Here is a 20,154-nt window from a genome sequence, read left to right as displayed (position 1 = left end):
GGCTTCTGTGTTGTTTGTACTGCCCTACTACAGCATGCTCCAAGTGGCCACCCTCAAGGCCTCTAAGGTCCTTGTGACACTGGACCTTAAAGCTGACTCTGTTCCAACCAAGTGGCTCCACCTTCCCAGCCCTCCTTTTGTCCCCAGGCCAGGTCACATTACACACTGCCTGTTCTTGAAATTCCCTCCTAGGACTCCTGGCCCACCTCCTCCATCAAAGGCTTCTGTCTGCTTTGGCTGCCCATAAAGAAACCCACAGACTCTTCACTGCTACCCCAGGGTGTCTCCTCTTCCTACTGCTACAGTCTGAGGCAAGAGCCCTTGGTAACATCCTAGAGGCCATTCCCAGAGCCACAGAGAAAGCACAAGAGGCTCGGTTTCCCCTCTGTGCCCTACACACACTCTAAGGTGAGAGGACACAAGAGCCTAGGCCTGTGAGCATCACATAAGCTTGCAGCTCCAGGATCCTGTAGCTATGGTAACACCCAGATGCTCCAGGGTTTCCCAGTAGTTGTCCTGAGGAAAGGAGGGCCTTGGGTCCTGAGTGTCAATCCACCCGACAGAATGTTACACGCAGAAGCCGGAGGGTGGACTGGGGCAGCTGGGGAGAGTACCTGGTAGAGGTCAGCAAGAACCGAGCCCCGCCCCGCCCTTCCAGCTGTCACTCAGACATAAACTGGACTTCCCCCAAGAGCGGAGAGCAGTGTGCCTCAACACAAGAAACAAGAGTCAGTCAGCCGGTGGGATCAGGGGACCAGTCACACTTACTAGGTAGCCATGGACTTCTCACGGAAGGTGACAAAGGCCATTCCCAGGGGCTGGTCCTGGACCCGGCTCTCTTCGGCTGTGATCCTCTCCAGCAGGCTGTCATTCATTCGAGTGTAGTAAGAAATAGCATCTTCCTGCCAGAAGACACAGCCCCTGGATGATGTGACCATGGCTCTGTGTGTGTGTGTGTGTGTGTGTGTGTGTGTGTGTGTGTGTGTGTGTGTGTGTGTAAATGCTAAACACATACTCTATCACTTGTTACATCCCTAGCCCCAGACCCCTGCCTATCCCCTGCTCCAGGCAGATAGATGGCAATGTCTCACCCGCTCACAACCCTGAACTTCACAGCAGCAGAACTGGCCACAAGGCTTGGGGTTGATGAGGGTCCGTCGGCCTGTCTTCGCCTGCAGGTTTGTGTAATAGGTAAGGCTCTTCTCGGTCTTCTTTCTGTAAGGCGGAAGAGAGGCACAAACTCAGACCCTCCATCCTGGCACTACACCACAGCCAACAATCAGTCACCGGCAGGGTTAAGAGGTTAGCTTTGAGATCCAGAAAGAGGCAGGGCCACCCACCACCATCCCCTTGGCAGCAGCCAGCAAGGAAGCCAGTGGGCATCTCGGGGCAAGGGGTGGGAAAGCTGCAGGCCAGCTGACCTCTGGCACCCACCTCCCTTACCTCTCTTTGCACAGGTAGATCAGCTTAGCCACGCTGTAGCACAGCTGGACATCCACCACCTCACACGTGGGATACGCATCTCTGTGGCCAGCAAGGCGGGGGCAAAAAAGGCCATTGAAAGAGATCATTCCTGCAGGAATGACCACCCCCACCCACTCTTCCATGGGAGTCATGACGCCTCTGTCTGATAATTGCCCCTAAGTTTCCACAGAGGGGAAATTAAATACAAAGAAGTGGGGGTGGGGTGTAGGGACTGAACCCACGACCATATGAATGCTAAACATATGCTCTATCGATTGTTACAGTCACACCCCTAGCCCCAGAGGCATTTTTTTTTCAGCAACATGAAAGTAATTGCCTTAAGCTAACAAATTTATACTCTTTCGGTTTTGGGCTGGTGGAAATTTCTCATGGGAAATAGGAACATACCAGCACTGAGGGTATGGCTCACTGGTCGAGTGCTTAGCCACTGATACTATCCCCAGTACCAAAAAGAAAGACTGCAACACTATCCTCCCCAGCCACTGAAAGGAAGAGATTGGTCATCTGTCCTAGGGATGGATCTACCTTAGGCTATCACCGAAATCCTACTCAACCCACAACTTTCCTGATGCCAATGAACCTCTAGAGAGTCTAGAAAACAGCAGGAAAATGTCTGCATACACACATACACACATACACACATACACACATATACACATATACACATATACACATACACACATACACACACACACACACACACACACACACACACACACACACACATACACACATACACACCTTAGGCTATCACCGAAATCCTACTCAACCCACAACTTTCCTGATGCCAATGAACCTCTAGAGAGTCTAGAAAACGGCAGGAAAATGTCTGCATACACATATACACACATACACACATACACACATACATACACACACACACACACACATACACACATACACACATAACAGTCAATCAAATACCTGCCTCACCAAGGGTAAGGGGTTCTTGTGCTTAGGATCACACAGCCAGTAAATGTTTGAGCCGGAAACTGAATCCGGGCAGCCTAGCTCCAAGGTCAGCCAAGAGCTACCACAAACTGCCCTGGTACCATACACAAAACACTTGTCCACATGACTCCTGACGACTGCAGGCCCACATCAGGCACCACCTGCTGCTCTTCTGGGTCCTGGAAGTATAACCTGCTTAAGCTTGAATTTTAGTAAGTGTGTGAGAAGGCAAGCCCATGGATGAGCCAACTAGCTTGCTGGTCGTTAGGACCAGTTCTGACCCCGAGAGCTCAGAAGAAGGCTTGGGATGTGGTTCAGTGGTAGAGCCTCTGTCGTGTAAGATTCAATAATCAGAATCACAAAAAGATGAGGGGGAAAAGACTTAGAGAAGGAGATTCACAGTGAGTGTGACCCTGCTGCGGAGCAAAGCCACAAGTCCACTGCTGTGCACTCCCACAGCCTCCTCCAGGAAGCCTTCCTAAACAGGGAGTGTCTAAGTCACACAGTGTTTGCATGGCTATGCAGACACATGTTTTCCTACTTAAGTCCATACATGAAGTGGGCACACTCAAACGTTGCCTAGCAGGCAACTTAGAGGAACTTTCTTTCAAGGGCTGGAAAAAAAAAAAAAGAATCATTCCAGTATCAAGTGGATATGCAAATATACTCATATACATATGCAAATATCTCCTAAATTGTTGTAGTGGCTGGAGAGACTTGTCAGTAACTTTAAGCATTCTCTTACAGTTCTCTTTATGCTAATGATTCACCTAGTGTTTTCTTCATAAGCTGCACAGAGTTCATCTGTAGCTAGCTCCTGCCTGGTATTTGCTGTGGCATCAGAACTGACCAGGGATGAAGAGAGGCTGACACCTCAGCTGGGGAGTGTCCTGGTGGGGGCCGGGGGGAGCCTTGGAGCTGCTCTTTTTGCTGGGAATCAATGCTGAGCCTTTTTCTGTGCTTGTGGCTGTAAGCATTGCCTGCTCTACCTGCAGGGCCTGTGGCTGCAGAGGTTGACAGCCCTTGACAGCCAGAGGCTTTCCCTGTAGACAGCCAACATCCATGGGCCTAGGAGACCAGCTCGGCATGAAAACTCAGCTCTCATTCAGCATGAACTTCAGCCTGCACTGTGTGTGTGTATGTGTGTGTGTGTATGTGTGTATGTGTGTATGTGTGTGTATGTGTGTGTGTATGTGTGTGTATGTGTGTGTATGTGTGTGTGTGTATGTGTGTGTGTGTGTATGTGGATCCTGGTCCCAGAGCCTTAACCACAACTGCTGCCAAGTACACACCAGCCCAGTCAGGCTGCTGGCACAGCTCAGCAGGGCCACACCTGGAAGCCACGTGATACCCATGGCAGGGAAGGATCAGCCCTGCACACTCAGACAGAAGACACAGGCCTCAGGGGCCCCGGGGCCCTCCACAGCCCTGTTCACCATGAGTGGCTCACAGGGTCTCTCTCTTACCGGAAGTGGCTCTCCACAGTCTCCTTTCTGGCTTCTCTGGGGAGTCCTGTGATGAACAAGGTTTGTCTCACCTGCCAGGGAACATAGCAGGAGAAAGTCAAGGGGTGATTGGGGACGTGGGGTGTCATCACGAGAGAAATGGTAGAGAGAAAGTCCACATTTTCTCATTCTTGGCCTTGAAGAGGCCCAGGGGTGTTACACACAATGCATCCTTTTCCAAAGCAAATCATACGCCTCCTTTGCAGAGCAGGGAACTGCGAGTCCAGAACGGGACGTGGCTCTAAGGAGAAGCCCAACGAATCACAGAGGGGCACCTGTCCTTAGCCCAGGCTGCTTTGGTTTGGAGAAGGAGATGCTGGTTGGTGTTTTGTTTGTTTGTCTTTTAAAGATTTATTTATTGACTTACTTATTTATTTTATGTATGTGAGTACTGTCACTGCCTTCAGACACACCCAAAGAGGGCATCAGATTCCATTACAGATGGCTGTGAGCCACCATAGGGTTGCAGGGATTTGAACTCAGGACCTCTGGAAGAACAGTGGTCAGTGCTCTTGACCACAGAGCCATCTCTCCAGCCCTGGCTTTTGTTTTGTTTTGTTAATTTAACACGACCTAGAGTCACCCGGGAAGAAGGAACCTCAATTGAGGAATCACTCAGATCCCATTGGTCTGTGGCCGTATCTGTGAGAGACTGTCATGATAGATGATTGATGTCAGAGGGCCCCGCCCACTGTGGGTGGCACCATCCCTAGGCAAGCCGCCCTGGACAGTATAGGAAAGCCAGAAGGCTGTGAGCCTAGGGGTGGGCCAGGAAGGAGCACTCTTCCTTTCTATTTCCGTTCCTGCCCAGACTTCCTTCAGTTTCTGGTGTGTAAGCTGAAATAAACTCTCCCTCCCCTAAGTTGCTTTGGGTCATGGTGTTTCTCACAGTACCGGAAAGCAAACTAGAATGGGGGGTGTGTTTTGTGTTGTTTTTGCAGGGGAAGTTATCAGCCAGAGCCTGGCACTTTTCAGGCGAGCACTCTAGCGCTGGCTCACAGTCCTCCATAGACTCCCTTATTTCACAGCCGTAGCTACAAGCCCTGACCCCACAGATTGAGTAGCAACTGACAAAGGAAGGAAAATTTCCAAATTGCCATTTACCAGTAGATTAAATAATAACGACCCTACTACTAAGATGGATATGTTGATGAGTGCCTGTTATCCTAACCCTTGGGGGGTGGGGGCAAAATGTGTTCAAGGTCGTCTTTGGCTACCTAGCTACCTCAAATGACAATGTCTTTAAAAAAACAGTGATAGATGATATGGTGATGATGGTGGTGGTGGTGGTGGTGGTGGTAGTGATGGTGGTGGTGGTGATGCCAGCTGAGTGCATAAAGACGGAAATCAGGTTCCAGCAGTTCTTGAGTTCACTACTGATGTGGTTCTGTGGAGGCCATGGGGACTGTCCCCTCCATCTCTCACGTGAGAGTCCCCCCCGCCCCCGGCAGAACATCCCCCAGGCCCTAGCTTTACTCACCAGACTCTCCTCTTTGTATCTGATGGACCGTGTGTGATGCCACATGAAGCCCACCGTGAGGAAGAGGTAGATGACGCTGAAGACAGTGTGCAGCCAGAGGAGGTCATTGCTAAGGAAGATATCGCCTGTTACCAAGGCTGGGCATCCCAACAGAAGGGATGGGGTGCAAGGCTGGGGCTGAATCGCCCTCGGTGAGCACTTTGCTAAGAGCCAGTGGCTTTGCCCCCAACAGAGGCCACAGTACTTCGGAGAGATCCCTATTCATACACGGGCTCTAAGCCTCCTACAAAACTGAAGACCTGAGATATGCTCACACCACAGCTTCTCTGTCCTGACACGGAGCTCTAAGCCTCCTGTAATACCAAAGCTGCCCGGGCATGTTCATACCACAGCCCAGCAGCACAGCAGCTTTGAGGTGTTTCCAGCCTGCCCTCCACTCCCAAACCGGCCACCTTTGCGGTCAGCAGGTTCCATCCATACTCACTCAGTCTGCAGGTTAGCTATCGTTGTCCTCCCAAAGCTGTAAGGGTCTTTACCTGCAGAGAAGGAGACACTTAGTGCCAGAGTTACTGTGAGAAACCAGGAAGGGGCCTAACTGACCTTGGGTTATAGAGGTCTGTAGCTCAGGGGAGGCACAATACAAGATGACTAGACCAAGATGGAAGACAACGACACCCATCCACCTGTTTAAACCTCCGTCGCTCAGAGCCTCTGCTACAGCTCGCTGTACCAGCAAAGTCAGAATTTAAGTTCACCTGGCACAGAGGTTTGTCTTAAAGATGCTTTGTTGAGAACTAGTATCAGCCTTGGTTGTTACCAGCAAGAAGGTTGAGAGCCTGGATGTCACAAGTGGATCTGTGATAGCATTTTGGAAGCTAAGGAGATATAACTCCACAATGACTTTGACTGTGCATCACGGGCATCTGGGTCCATGAATGGTGGCCTCCAGGCTTGGATAAAGGTAAGAAATTGAAAGATGTATTCTAGCTGGGCGGTGGTGGCACACATTTTCAATCCCAGCACTTGGGAGGCAGAGGCAGGTGGATTTCTGAGTTCAAGGCCAGCCTGGTCTACAGAGTGAGTTCCAGGACAGCCAGAGCTATACGGAGAAACCCTGTCTCAAAAAAGAAAAGAAAAGAAGAGAAGAGAAGAGAAGAGAAGAGAAGAGAAGAGAAGAGAAGAGAAGAGAAGAGAAGAGAAGAGAAGAGAAGAGAAGAGAAAGATATATTCTAAAGCTGGGGGCAGTGGCTCTACTTATAATTCCAACACTCAGGAGGGTAAGGGAAGGCTAGCCTGGACAACATGGTAGGATCTTGTCTCAAAAAAACACACTTGTTGAAACCTGCCCAATTCTTAGGCCTGTGGTTGGTTGGTTAGCCAGTTCTTCCCTACTTAGAACCAAAAATTGATATTCCAGATTCGGAGGGATTCTCTTCTAGATATTTATTTGGATGGTAATTTTCCTAAAGTCACCCTCAGACTGTCTCCCATCCCCCAGGGTCTACCCTACCATACTGAGTCCCTTCCCTAGAGCCCTGCTCCACCCCAACACAGGCACTGGCCAAGAAAGGGTCTCACCCAGCAAGTCTCCCGAGAGGTTGACAGGCAAGATGACACACAGGGACAAGAAGCTGATCACCACCAGCAGGAAGATGATGTGCCTCTGAAAAGACAGGTAGTGGATGGCGTCCTCTCCGCACCACTCCAGGATCTGGTCGTCACTGGCCGAGACACACGCAGAGACACTCTTAACAGGTAGCAGTGGAAGGCAGGCCTACGAGGCCCTGCACGGAGCATCTGTCCAGTTCTCGTGAGAATTGGAGGTGATAGTATTTTATGCCACATCTTTTACTTAGATATATGCGGATACCAAGGCACAGAAAACCTGTGTAGCTTTAAGGACCACACAACTTGTAAAGGCAAAGCTATTGGCATGAGTTCCAGGCCATCTCCAGACACAGCACCGTGCTCTCAGTGAATGAACTACCATCTCCTGTGTTCTGTTGCTAGAAACATCTGTGCTCCCGTCCTATGATGGATGGATGAGGCGTATGCATACAACTTTCCCACAATCCCTACTTGCTTCCACAGCAAGATGGCTACTGAAAGCCCCTTTGGGAATACCATGCAGCTCGCCTTGGCCCTCCTTCACCCTGTATCTCCCTTTCCCCAACCCCAGGATGGGCTTGGAGACAGAGGTGAGCCATGTTTTGAACATTCTCTGTCTCATTCCATCCAATTGTACAACTCCTTCCCTCTGTCCCTGCCTTGGCCCCAGAAATGAAGGAGTAACTTGATCCGCCTTCCTACCCACAAAGAATTCCTGGGCCACAACAACCAGATTTCCTTTTCACAGAGGGAGGAGGGTGAGGGGTTCCACCTACTCCTATTGTGCACACAGAGGGGTTCCAAGGCTCCTGCTCCAGAGACCAGGTAAGCCTTGTGTAGTAAAGCCAGTGACCAGGGAAGCCCTATGTGGTAAAGGCAGAAAAGCAAGCAGAGAAGCATGAAAACAAAAGTGAATTTGCACAGCCCAGCCCTGGTGTGCCCAGCACTGGTGTGTCACACAGTACCCCAATAGGTTCAGAACTGACTGTCCACTTCCCACCTCAAACAGCCAGCAGAGCTCCGGGATGCAATGAGTTAAAGCACATCCGACTCCCAAGGGTGCTCACGGACAAGGCAGCGAGCATCATGCTTGCTCAGTGATTCATTTCAGGATGCACTGTGAGGCTAACATCTTTCCACTTCCAAGCAAGCCAGGCTCACGCCCACCTGCTTCCTCGGCTTCAGGAAGTTCCCTGGCTTCTCCGTGTGACCCTGCCTCCCACCAGCAATCTCGGGGACAACTCCCACCAAACTCCCACACAAATCAGGTGGAGAAACTGAGGCCCTGAGAGAGGAACTGAGAATCCCCAAGCCCATTTCACTAACTCTACAATGGCCTTTTCTTTTATAATATTATATAATCTAATTAGAGTTTTGTTGTTTTGTTTTGGAGGGGCGTTTGTTTTGTTTTGCTTTAGACAGGAATTGTTCTATTTGATATGTCACATTGGTTAGATAGGGATAGGAACTCTGCTAGACGGGTTTATATGCATCAGAACGAGTAAGTGGGGAAATTAAATTCGTTTAACTAAGGCCTGGGGATCTAGCCTACTGTACCTCCTATGCAGGAAGCCCTGGGTTCAATCCCATACTCGGACAGCCACCTTGATTGGATTCAAATGTTTATCACTAGATTCAAGAACCTTTGAAATCCAACTGCAGTTTGGGGATGTCTGAGCCCCCGTAGGACTGTATACGCAGAAGGCCTCCTTCTTTCCCTGGGCCCTGACTACAGAGACTTCCCAGTCATCTTTGTTCTAGACCTTATACACCGTTTAGGTCCTCAACCGGAAAAGTATGAGAGATACCACTTCAGAATCTAACATCTCAGCTACTTCCTCCTGAATGGCAAAGCCCTCACACGAAGCCACATGCTCCAACAGACACCCCCATCTTACTCACTGCAGGCGGAAGATGGCCGTCAGCCAAGGACAGCATCCCTGGAGACAGAGAACAGGTATTAGCATCCAGCACCCATGTCTTTGGGAGGCAGATACAATCACATCTTTGAGATCAAATCACCATTCCTCTTGGATCTGTGTAGAACAGGATTTTCCTTCACACATTTGGTGAGTTGACCCCCCCTAACTCTTATTCTTTGCAAGGCACAACCCCGTGGCAGGTGGGGTTTTAAAAAAAAGACACAACAGGAACCAGTCTAATGCATTAGAAAGCACCCAGCATAGGCCTTAGGGAGGGAAAGAAATGTGTGTAGGTTCCATGACCTCTCAGGTCCTACTGCTCCATAAAGCTAGCCTGTTACCAGTTGGGAAAGACAAATATTTGCTCATCACTCAGTCAACAGCTGACTAAGTACCTACCAGATATCTAGTGCTGGGGACAAGGCTATATGAGGCAGGATCCCTGCCCACATTTGGCTCAAAATCTAGCAGACACGTCAATAATTAACTCTTGTACAAGAACCATAACAGTAAGAGACAAGTTGCTGCCAAAGCCCAGGAGATCCACAGCCTGTTCTGCCTGGAAAGTCAATGGAGCCTTGCAGGGAGGGATCATTTAACCACTGTCTCCTTCTAGACACTTCCAAGTCCTCATGTTTCCATTCATATGGAGGGGAGCTTTCCCCAGAGCTGACCTCTCACAGATCACAGTGCTGTTAGTCACTAAACCAGGAGTGCAACCGCCTAGACCTCAATCAATCATTGCTACCAAGCTGCACCCTCGGCCCTTCGCGTCACAAAACCACCATCCATTGGATACCAACCAGCTCGTTTTCAAAGTCTTGTTGCCCTGAGGAGGAAGAGGACAGTCTCTGGAACCTGGCCTCACTGTAGGCACAAAAGGAAAAAAAAAAAAAAAAGATAAATAATTCTGAAATTAAAAAGGGTTGAATATACATGTCCAGTATTTGATCAAAGCTATTGACTCTCAGTTGTGGCAGCAAATATACACTACTTCAAAAAACATATGGAAGCACTGCCCATAAGCCCATATGGCATAAAACTCTGTGTTGTATGGGGCACTGCCCATAAGCCCATATGGCATAAAACTCTGTGTTGTATGGGCTATGCACAGAGGGACCATAGCTATGTGCACACCCCAGGGCCAGGGTATCAAGGGACCATAGCTATGTGCACACCTTCCAACCTCAGCACTAAACTGGTCCACCTACAGGAACTTCAGAGTGTTTACACCTGTTTATAGTACATTTCCTAGTACATCCAAATCAATGCGTAATGCTGCATTTTATCCTACCACAGTGACTGGAATGAAAGGTTATAGGGGCTTCATTCCAGAGAAACAGCCTGAGAAATAGTGGACACAGGGACACGAGGGAGCAGGGGGACAAGTCACCCATGCCCCCCCACGAAGTTGTTAAGGAAAAATACTTGCAAGCCTCATTATTGGAATGAACCCCCCTCAAAACACTTACATATGGGGCTGGAGAGAAGGCTCTGTGGTTGAGTACTGGCTGCTTTTCCAAAGGACCTGGGTTCAATTCCCAGCACCCACATGGTGACTCACAACCATCCGTAACTTCAGTTCCAGAGGACCCGACACCCTCTTGTGGCCTCTGCCAGCACCAAGCACGCATGTGGTACAGACATGCATGCATGCAAAACACCCATACATATAAAATAAAAAAACTGTAATGGGGGGACACCCCCTTCTCGGAGGGGAGGAGGAGGAGAAATGGGGGGAGGAGCTGCAGAGGGGTCTGGGAGGAGAGGAGGCTGATATTGGGATGTGGAATGAAGAAAGAAAGAAATAGAGAAAGAGAGAGAGAGAAAGAAGGGAGGGAGGGAGGGAAGGAGGGAAGGAGGGAAAGAGGGAAGGAAGGAAGGAAGGAAGGAAGGAAGGAAGGAAGGAAGGAAGGAAGGAAGGTGGGTGAGATATTGTCTTAAAAAGATAAAAATAAGGGACTGGAGAGATGGCTCAGTGGTTAAGAGCACTGACTACTCTTCCAGAGGTCCTGAGTTCAATTCCCAGCAACCACATGGTGGCTCACAATCATCTGTAATGGGATCTGATGCCCTCTTCTAATGTGTCTGAGAAGATTGAAAGTGTACTCACATTCATAAAATAAATAAAATGGTTTTAACAAAAAAAAAATCCTATGACAAGTGAAAAAGTATCTTCTTGGAAAAATAAAATTTGCATTCTACATAAGAAAAAAATGTAAAAAAAAAAAAACTCCACATGTACATGCATACACACTGCATTTTATCTCATTTAAGATACCAGTGGTAGCACCGGGCGTGGTGGCGCACGCCTTTAATCCCAGCACTCGGGAGGCAGAGGCAGGCGGATTTCTGAGTTCGAGGCCAGCCTGGTCTACAGAGTGAGCTCCAGGACAGCCAGGGCTATACAGAGAAACCCTGTCTCGAAAAACCAAAAAAAAAAAAAAAAAAAAAAAGAAGATACCAGTGGTAGTCAAATGCACAATTTTTAATAAATCATTAAGAAAGACACAATGTTGCCAATTAAGCTACAGTTGATAATACTCCCATGTTTTGCATGGTGGTACACACCGGTTATCATCCCAGAACTCAACTGAAGGCTGAGGCAGGAGGATCATAAGTTCAAAGAAGGTCCACCCGGGAGGCCAGGACATAGGAGACATTCCAATGGTTGCATGGATGGATAGATGGATGGATGGATGGATGGATGGATAGATGGATGGATGGACAGATAGACTAGAAAGAGACATTCCAATTCTAATGGTGAGAAAATTTTAAAGTGTACATCTCAAAGTGAATGAACTGACATGTTAAATACAGTAGTGTGTGTGTGTGTGTGTGTGTGTGTGTGGTCTTTGTGTGTGAGCACTCAAGTGCAGATGTACGTGCACACACATGTGGCAGCCAGGGGCCAACACTTGGCATCCTCCTGAGTGTCTCTTCATCTTATGTTTTGAGAGAGCACTGAACCTGGAGCACGGTGCTGTGGCCAGTGTGTGTAAAATACTACATTAGTAAACTGTCAGGTGTAGTTTGAGCTCCCTCATCCCAGCCCTCACCGCATCTCAGAACCAGACAGATCTGACTCAAAGTGTCCTCCCAGACCCCTTGTCAGGGAGCTCTGTGACACGGAGGGAAGAGGCGAGCACAATAGCCCCAAGTGTGAATGGTTGTATCCGTAACAGTGAGGAAGTAAGCCATCCCCACTGAAGCGTCTTCCCACATCCTCTCCTGCGTCCTGAGGCAGGACTCGTGCTCAGGTCCACGCTAACTAGGAACTGTTGAAGGGATACCCCCTCCCCCGAAGTGGTGGCAAAGAAGCACCTCCCTAAATGGACCTTCCTTCCTCATCCTACCACTGGGACATTTCAGAAGCTCAAGCATGGCCATGGGCCCCGGGGACAGACCTGGAGGGGGCCCCTGACGTCTCCCACTCACACCATTCTGCCTCATCTGACACACGTTCCAGAGGTTCACAGCAACTGGACAGAACAGGAAAGTCTGGTTCTCCGGCTCATCTTCACCTTTAGTAAAGGGCACAGTAGTCCCTACCCAGACAGGAACCGGAAGGGCCTGAGGTCTGGCCAGAGAGCCTATGTTTTGTTAACGGGCTTGTCCGACTGGAGCCCTGACCAGGAAAGAAAGTGGGCAGCTTCCCCACACCTGCCTTCCTTCCTAATCGGCCCTGGCGCATGTTAATTAACTTCAGATATGATGTTCCAAGGGAGATGTGTGCAAGGGGAACAAGAAAATGGCATCTTCCTTCCCTGGTGACAAAACCCTAAATGCAATGTTGACCTTCCACAACCTGAAACTAGAGCCCCAGGAAGCAGAGAGTCTCCAGCCGTTGGTTTCCTGTGAATACAGCTCTAAGCAGCGAGGCCTCACAGGGGTCTTTGGTGAGAAACAGAAAGGAAGGTACAGCTCCTAGCATAGGCCCGGCTCCAGTCCATCCCAGAAACACACATACATAAACATACATACATACACACATACACACACACATATATTCACAATGCACACACACCCATGCACAATATTCACACTCAGAAGGATGCACAGATATGCTCACATTCTCGGTAAAATGTTCCTGATGTTTTATTTACCTGCCTGCTTCTGATACCAGGGCTATGCGGCCATAATCCCAGAATCTTCTCCTTATGATGGAAAACACCAGGATTAGAAACTGAAAGGAAAAAGGAAACTAAGTCAGAGTAGCCTGTCTGGGCTCTGGGGGTAGCCAGACTCAGAGGGCAGAGGACTCCATCCAGCCCAGAAAGAGCACACGGCTCAGCAGCCTGGCACCTTCCTCCACTGTGCCCACGTCACCAACGGTGTCACACTGCCTCAGGCTTGGATGGAGTCTTTCTAGTCAAGCACATCAGCAGACTCCAAGTCAGAAAAGGTGAGGTCTGACCTCACCAGAGTGGAAAAGCCACTTCCCTCTTTACCTCATTCCAGAACCTTATTCTGAGAGACAAGCCCTCACTAGGTCGCCCAGGCTTGCTTCCAACTCCTGAGCTCCGGTGATCCTCCAGCCTTAGCTCTTGGGAGCTGAGACTACAGGTGTGCACCTGGCTTGATTTTTTTTTTAAATTACATTTCATTTGTTTTGTGTCCAACTCTTCACACTAACCTCCCCCTAACGGCAAGTTTGAGGGCCCCACACAGAGAGTGCATCCATCCAGTGAACCCCATTCCGCCCTGGTGCTCTAGGCCAGCCCAACCCCAGAGAGCTGGGATGGAAAAACAGGCTTGTGTGATAGCAACAACCTCATGTGCGGAGTGAGACCCATTTCTGCCTATTAAAGGGTCCTGATGTCTGAGACGCTCGCCTGCCCCCTCGGACCCTTTACCTCCACCTTGGCCAGCTCTCTAGTGGGTCTTAACCTCTCTCCCCAACTTACATGGGCTCCTTTGAAAGACAGAAAGGGGGAAAGACATCTCAAATAGCACAGGCTTGCCTGCTTTGGTCCTATGTTTATTTAGTGCTGGGGTGGAACCTGACACCTTAGATGTAATAGGTTTTGAAGGCAGAAGTTATTTCCTTAAGGGAGATCCATAAGCTCTGAATTTCTGTGGGGATTTTCTTAAGGTGAATCAGGAAGTTGTAGTGGCTGTTCCTGGTTGTCAACTTGACTCTATCTGGAATGACCTAAGGTCCAGAATTAGAAGGCTCACCAGTGATCCTAATCTGGTGGCTGGGAGATACAAGTTTCTGACCTGGATCTTGACATGGAGATATTGAGGCATAGTGGCTATGAATCCCAGAAGACTAAGACAAGGAAATCTCTGCGTTCAAGGACATCTGGGACAAAGCAAGCCCCAGATCCAGGTGTAGAGGCACACGCCTGTAATCTGGGCCACACCTTCTGCTGGAGACCTATATAAGGACATTGGAAGAAGGAAGATTTGCTCTCTCCTTCACCTGCTTGCTTTGTGCTCCTGCCTAGCAGGGACTGGGGTCCCCTTCCATCCTAGCTTCCCTACCCAAACTAGCCACCCTGCTCCAGGCAGACCTAGGATGTGGACTTCACCCTCCCATCTACCCCATGGTCTCTGTTCTTAGAAGCCAGGGTCAAGGGAGCAACTGTTCTGGGGGTGTTTGTGAAAAAAAAACAGTACATGTTAACCCCAATAAACCTAAACTAGTGTGGAGTATGCACAAGGCCCTGGGTTCTATCCCTAACACACACACACACACACACACACACACACACACACACACATCTCAAATGTTGTTGAGTCACCCTGCAAAGATAATAACACCCGTTTCAAATGGGAAGAATCTTTGTGAACAGAAAGTTAATATTAAGGAAAGAGACACATGTCCTCTAAGGTCAGCTCAAAGGATCTATTCTGGTTCCCTTTTAAAAGCCCCAGGCATCCCGGGGCAAAAGGAACCACCACTCACACACCAGAAGTTGCACCTGCTCTAACTCTGGTCCATAACCCCCATTCCCAGCTCTCATGCCACCCACCCCGAGGGCCAGTGAGACGTGACAGGACTCACTAGTGGCTATGTAATCTGGATCACACTGACACACAGGGCCCTACTCAATCCCCAAACCCTCTGAGGAAGGAACCATTACAATGGTTCCAGAACTCAAGGTCCATCTACCCCATGTCCAGGGTCACAGAGCAGGCACAGGTGTAAGTACCTACCTCATGTGAGTTTCCTAGAAGGTCCTAGAAAACAAAGGATTAAACACATCACTGAGAGGGGATCTTACCAGAAAGCAACTGACATCTAAGAGCAGGACAGTGGGGATGCCTCCAAAGGTGACCCCTTGGAGCACAGTGCTGTTTTTGGCTGAGTTGTAGCAATAGGAGTCATTGGGACGTTCGCCAAGACCCAGGCGCTCACGGACAAACACAGCCTTGGACGGCCAGGGATCCAGGAACGGGGAGCTGGTCATTGTGCCTTCTCTCCCTAGGGAACAAGAAGTATATGATCAGAGTGTGGACTTGAAGTTTCCCCCAGCCAGTGCTGCCACAGGTTAGTGCTCCCCATCTACCCACCCCCATGCAGGTGGAGCACAGAATCTGGACAGCACACCTCTGTGCCTGGTCGAGTTCACAAAGACTAGCTCCATTTACAGGAACAGCCCAGATGGTCAGACTAGACGACCGCTTCAGGGATGCAAAGAGCAGATGCCCCAAAAAGGAGGAAATAAGATATAAAGGGGTCAGGGTGGTCAGGGGTAGCCACTGCTGAAGTTCCTCTAGCTTCAAGTGCTGCTGGGAAAATAACTCCCCCAAGAGTCCTCAGAGAAACAGACAGGAGCGAGAAGAAAGGGCCACAAAGGCTGGGAAGAGGAGGAAGCCTCAGCTGTCATCTGAGGAAAATCCAGGGTCACAGTTGGCCCATCAGAGAAAAGGACAGAAGCCCACTCCAACTATCCTCAGAAAGTCAGAGCCAGGAACTCCAAGGCTGGTTGATTTGTTCTTGAAATCCAAGTTCCAAGAAACTTAAAGCCACCCCCAGAACAGTTGGGTACCGCAGGATTGAACCTCCAACTCTGACTCCCAGAGCCTTGGTCTTCACTCTGTAGCTGCCATCACTTAGGGCTTTCCAGAGAGAGGCAAAAGTGGGAGGGACAGCCAGAGCGGAGAGGCCTAAGCCCTCTCCTGGGCGAGGCTCTGGCAAAGCTGTGCTCAGCTCCACCCTCTTCCATTCCCGCCTCCCCTCTAACAGAAGGTTCAGTGTTTCAAACAGGCACAGCTGCAGGCTGCGCGCTGACTCCTGAAGGCTCCCAGAACCCCTGGCAAATTTAATGGAAATCTACAGTCTGTCCCCTGGCACGGAAGCCTGAAAACTTGGTGCCCAGGTTCTGGCCTGCTTCACATTATTTATGAGTGGGAAGTCTAAGGAAGCCCCTCCCACCTCAGGCTCCCACCTCCCCAAGTCTATTTAAATTGTAATTCTCAGAGGACTTCCTTCCTTCTGCTAGAGAGGCAGAAGTTTTAGGGACGAGAAAAGGGGGTGTAGAGAACCGGAAGTAGATGTCTGAACTACAAAAAGTGCTAGTGAGGTGTGCTGGGTTGGGGTAGGGTCCCAATTCTGACTCCTGACACTGCTGTGCGCATGCACATGCTCGTGCGCGCGCACACACACACACACACACACACACACACACACACCCCTACGCAGACTCGCAGATGCAACACACACAAGCCCTAGCCCAGATTCACACATGCACCGCACCTGAGGGAAAGTGAGGGAAGGATGGGGGAGGGGACTTGGCTTAAGAGAATGGATCATTTTTTCCCCTTCTATAAGGAACTTGCAGTGGCTGTAGGTAGACGTGTCTGGTGCCATCCGGTTAGTGACTGTGAACAATCACGAATGGCACTTCCACCTGGAGTGATGTCCCTGCTTCTCTCCTTTAAACCAAACCCAGAGGAGCAAAGGGTCCCGGAAGACCTGCCACCCCAGCACTCAAGGATAGGAGGATCAGGATTTTAAGGCCAGCCTTGGCTACACAGAAAGCTTGAGATTAACAGACATGGCTCCAGGCTCAGTGCTGACACCTCCTGAGGTTTCAGGCACCCTGGGCACTAATGGAAATCACATAAGGCTGTTTCAAAGGGGGAAAAAAATCACCAGGACGCCAGTACTTCGAAACATCCCTGCCTGGTGATGCAAGGCTGTACTGTTGCCACACGTAGGGAGGAAGGACTGTGGGCATCTGCTGGAGATGTCTTCAGTTGGATCAGCCCTCCCACTCCCCACCCCTGACAGCTCCAAGTCTTAGTGAGTCAGGCCTCTGGCCTGCTTCTCATTTCCTGCTAGGCTGTCCACTTTGTCCTGTCCCTGCAGCACCAACATTTACACACTGTCCTGATGCCACCAGTGTCACATAAGTGACAGGGGAGCCACCTTCCAGTTTAGGGTTTCAGAACAGAAACCCGCTACACTCTGATGTTACTCTGAGACCTGCCCATGCCTCTTATCCCATGCGCCCATTTTCTGGTCTTGCCCACTGAGTTTCTTGCTACCTGGCTTTGCATCTAAACTCCTAGAACAAGCTCTCCGCCACCTCCCCGGGTTCGTCTGCGCCACCCTGTTCCTTTCTCTTCACCCAGCAGGATGGCTCGTCTCTTGTCCAATGGAACCCAGGTCCTGCCAAGGTCAGGAGGGCCTCTCTCCCTCAGAAGCACAGTGGCTCTGGGCTTGAGGTGGCATACCAAGCCAAGGTTTCCTATGAACATCCAGAGGGCTGCTGCAGCACCCAAAGATCCCCTAAAGCTAGAACTGGGGGAAATGGGCCACCCTAGAGCAAAGAAAGAAGGCTTGGAAAAGAAAAGGAAAAATATCCTCATAAATGCTCACAGAGGGAGTGCTGTCCCAAGGAAGGGGGGTACGGGTAGTGCTGGGTGGGTAGGAAAGGTGACTCACCAATGTTGCTCTTTCAGAGGCCTGGAGGAACAGAGAAGCCTTGACCCCAGGAGGGTAACTGTGGCTGCCTTCCCCTAGTGGCCAAGCCACACTCCTAAGTCATTTTTCTCTTGCCAAACAGGTTTCCCAAGAGAATCTACAAAGTTTGGTAAGAACTAAGGAAGGGAGAGTGTTGTGGTACCCACCCATTTACCCCAACATTCAGGAGGCAGAGGCAGGTGGATCTCTGTGAGTTCTAGGCCATCCGTGGCTACATAGTAAGACCCTGCCTCAAAAGCAAAACAGAAGGCCTAAGGGCCTCCTCAACCAGGTAGCCTATTCTGCCTCATGCAGACATAAGGGCTGCTTCTCTGCCTCAATATCCCCTGTGGGCTAGAATCAGGGAAATCAAATACCGCAGAGCAAACAAGAAAGGCTTGACAAGTGAGAGGGATCAGAAGCCACAGTCCGAGACCCTCTCCTCCAGTCGGAGCAACCTGTGCCCACCCAGCAGCAGCAGAGTCAGAGGCTGCTACAGAAACATTCTCTAGGCTTTCAATGAGCCAGTCCGTTCTTGCCTTCCCAAAGGAACACGCTCTGAGAGGGCAGATGGGAGCACACCCACCAAGGGGCAGCCAAGCCAGAGAGAGAAGGCTCTGGGTGTGTGTAGGGAAGAAATCAAACAAGTCCCTAAGGGATGGAAATGCTGCTCAAAGCCAAGTGCACGCCTAGAATGTGCAAGGCAAAAGGCTGTATTCCAACCGCATCACTACGAGGAGCGAGGGGGCCTTAAAAACAGCAATTAGACACTGTGGTCTCAGGATCCCTGCCTAGGTACACACTTAGCAATAGCCACCATCCCACATCCAGTGAATATTCGTACACGCAAACGCTCAGCACTCCACCATATCATTGGCACCCCAAACTCTCAACAGGGCAGGCTCTGGGACCCAGCCAAAGCTTCAGGAGAGAAAATATGTTCCCAGGCCTTTTGCAAAAGTCCCTACAAGCTGTTGGCTCCTGTTTGGGACAGAAAGACAGCAACTCCACCTCACCCGAGGTGTCAGGTAGCCAGGCTTATCAGGTCTGGGTAAGTTGTTGTCGGATGTGGTTTCTTTGCCGTCTCAGCTCTTCCCTCCCCCTCCCGCCCTTTCCCAAGTCCCCAGTTTTCCTCCACCCGGTGCTACCCGGGCAGGAGGGAGTGGTCACCCGGACAGTACGAAGCCCGCCCAAGCCGGGTCTAGCCTCGTAAGGAATTAAAGAAAAGAGGGCTCCGACGCTGCCCTTCGGGTTAGGCGGGGAGATCCGACTCCACAAACAAACTCCAAAGCCCGCCGAGGAGGTGGAGGGAAGGATCCGCCACGCAGCCAAGAGCTGTCAGGAAGTCCCAGCGGCGCGGGGCTTGATTGGCACTCTCCAGCCACCTACCCCGCTACTGTCACCAGACAGTCCCCGGGGAAAGCGACCCGAGGCGCCCCGCCCCGCGAGGACCCGGGCCGGCGCGTCCTGGGAGGGGCTGGCCGCAACCTCCCCATCTCTGCTCCCCTTCCCACTTTACCTGCGGCGGCGGCGCGGCGCGCGCGCCCGGGGGAGTGGTCAGTCCGTACCTGGCGAGGCGGGGTGGCGTCCGCACCACTTAAAAGTTACAAAGTGAAACTCCGGCTCCTCTTGCACATGCGCAGAACTGTGTCCACGCGTTACCTAATTTGGACTCTTCGCTCGCGCCGGCCCCAGCAGGACCTCGAGCTCTGTGCGCCGGGCAGTGAACCCCAATGTGGTTCTCTAACGCTGGTCCACGCGTGGCCGTCCTCACGGAGGTCTAGGGGCGGGACCAGACCAGCTAACGCCCACAAGGCTGGGAGAGGACGTCTCCGAACTGCCTTTCCTTTGTGCCCTAGCACATCCCCACTGAGAGGGCACTGGGCCGTGCCTAGGATAGTTGCGGCGTTGGAGAGCATCTGCAAATGTTCGTGATTGAATGTCCCCAGGAAATTCTAAGCTGGCCCAGTTGGATTTCAGGGCGGGGGAACACCAGGGCGCAGTGGACCTACCCTGTTCCCAGTCCCGCCGCATAAGAGAGCCGGGACCTTGAAAGTTACAAAGCTCTGTCCTGCCCCAAATAAAGAACAACATTTCCAGCGTTCCCTAGGACCACGCGTTACTGCTCTGCCCCGGGTCACCAGCGTTGCCAACTGGGACCAAACACGCTGAGCGTCTGGTGTGTTCTGGCTGCGACTTGGAGGTTTCCAGATAACAGCGGCCTCTGGACCTGCTCTGCGCCCTCTCCCAGGACAGGACCGACGCTGGATCTTTAGGGAAATG

The 20,154-nt window shown here is 50.7% G+C and overlaps 1 protein-coding gene across 5 annotated transcripts in view; it reads right to left on the bottom strand.

The window, feature by feature from the left end:
- Tmem63a (transmembrane protein 63a) overlaps positions 1-19,664 on the bottom strand; it is a 32,821-nt gene extending 13,157 nt beyond the window's left edge. Inside the window, exons 1-12 of one of the 5 annotated variants that reach the window (XR_001783670.2) lie at positions 19,391-19,664; positions 15,185-15,384; positions 13,058-13,137; positions 9,755-9,818; positions 8,932-8,969; positions 7,000-7,142; positions 5,906-5,957; positions 5,422-5,530; positions 3,903-3,973; positions 1,444-1,524; positions 1,092-1,215; positions 769-902 (exon numbers count right to left, since the gene is read on the bottom strand). Coding sequence is in view for 4 of the 5 variants with exons in the window: in XM_006496721.4 (XP_006496784.1) it covers positions 769-902; positions 1,092-1,215; positions 1,444-1,524; positions 3,903-3,973; positions 5,422-5,530; positions 5,906-5,957; positions 7,000-7,142; positions 8,932-8,969; positions 9,755-9,818; positions 13,058-13,137; positions 15,185-15,370 (1,082 nt within the window). In the remaining variant the exon portion in view is untranslated. Of the gene's footprint in view, positions 1-768; positions 903-1,091; positions 1,216-1,443; positions 1,525-3,902; positions 3,974-5,421; positions 5,531-5,905; positions 5,958-6,999; positions 7,143-8,931; positions 8,970-9,754; positions 9,819-13,057; positions 13,138-15,184; positions 15,385-15,952; positions 16,044-19,390 lie in introns of those variants that run through there. The other 4 variants (XM_006496721.4, NM_144794.2, XM_006496723.4 and 1 more) reach the window with 4 other exon arrangements.
- Positions 19,665-20,154: the final 490 nt, after the last annotated feature.

The sequence above is a fragment of the Mus musculus genome, chromosome 1 (assembly GCF_000001635.26).
Source record: "Mus musculus strain C57BL/6J chromosome 1, GRCm38.p6 C57BL/6J".
Lineage (NCBI taxonomy): Eukaryota > Metazoa > Chordata > Mammalia > Rodentia > Muridae > Mus > Mus musculus.
Note: the sequence above shows the minus strand (reverse complement) of the source record. Positions and strands in the feature narration are given on the sequence as shown.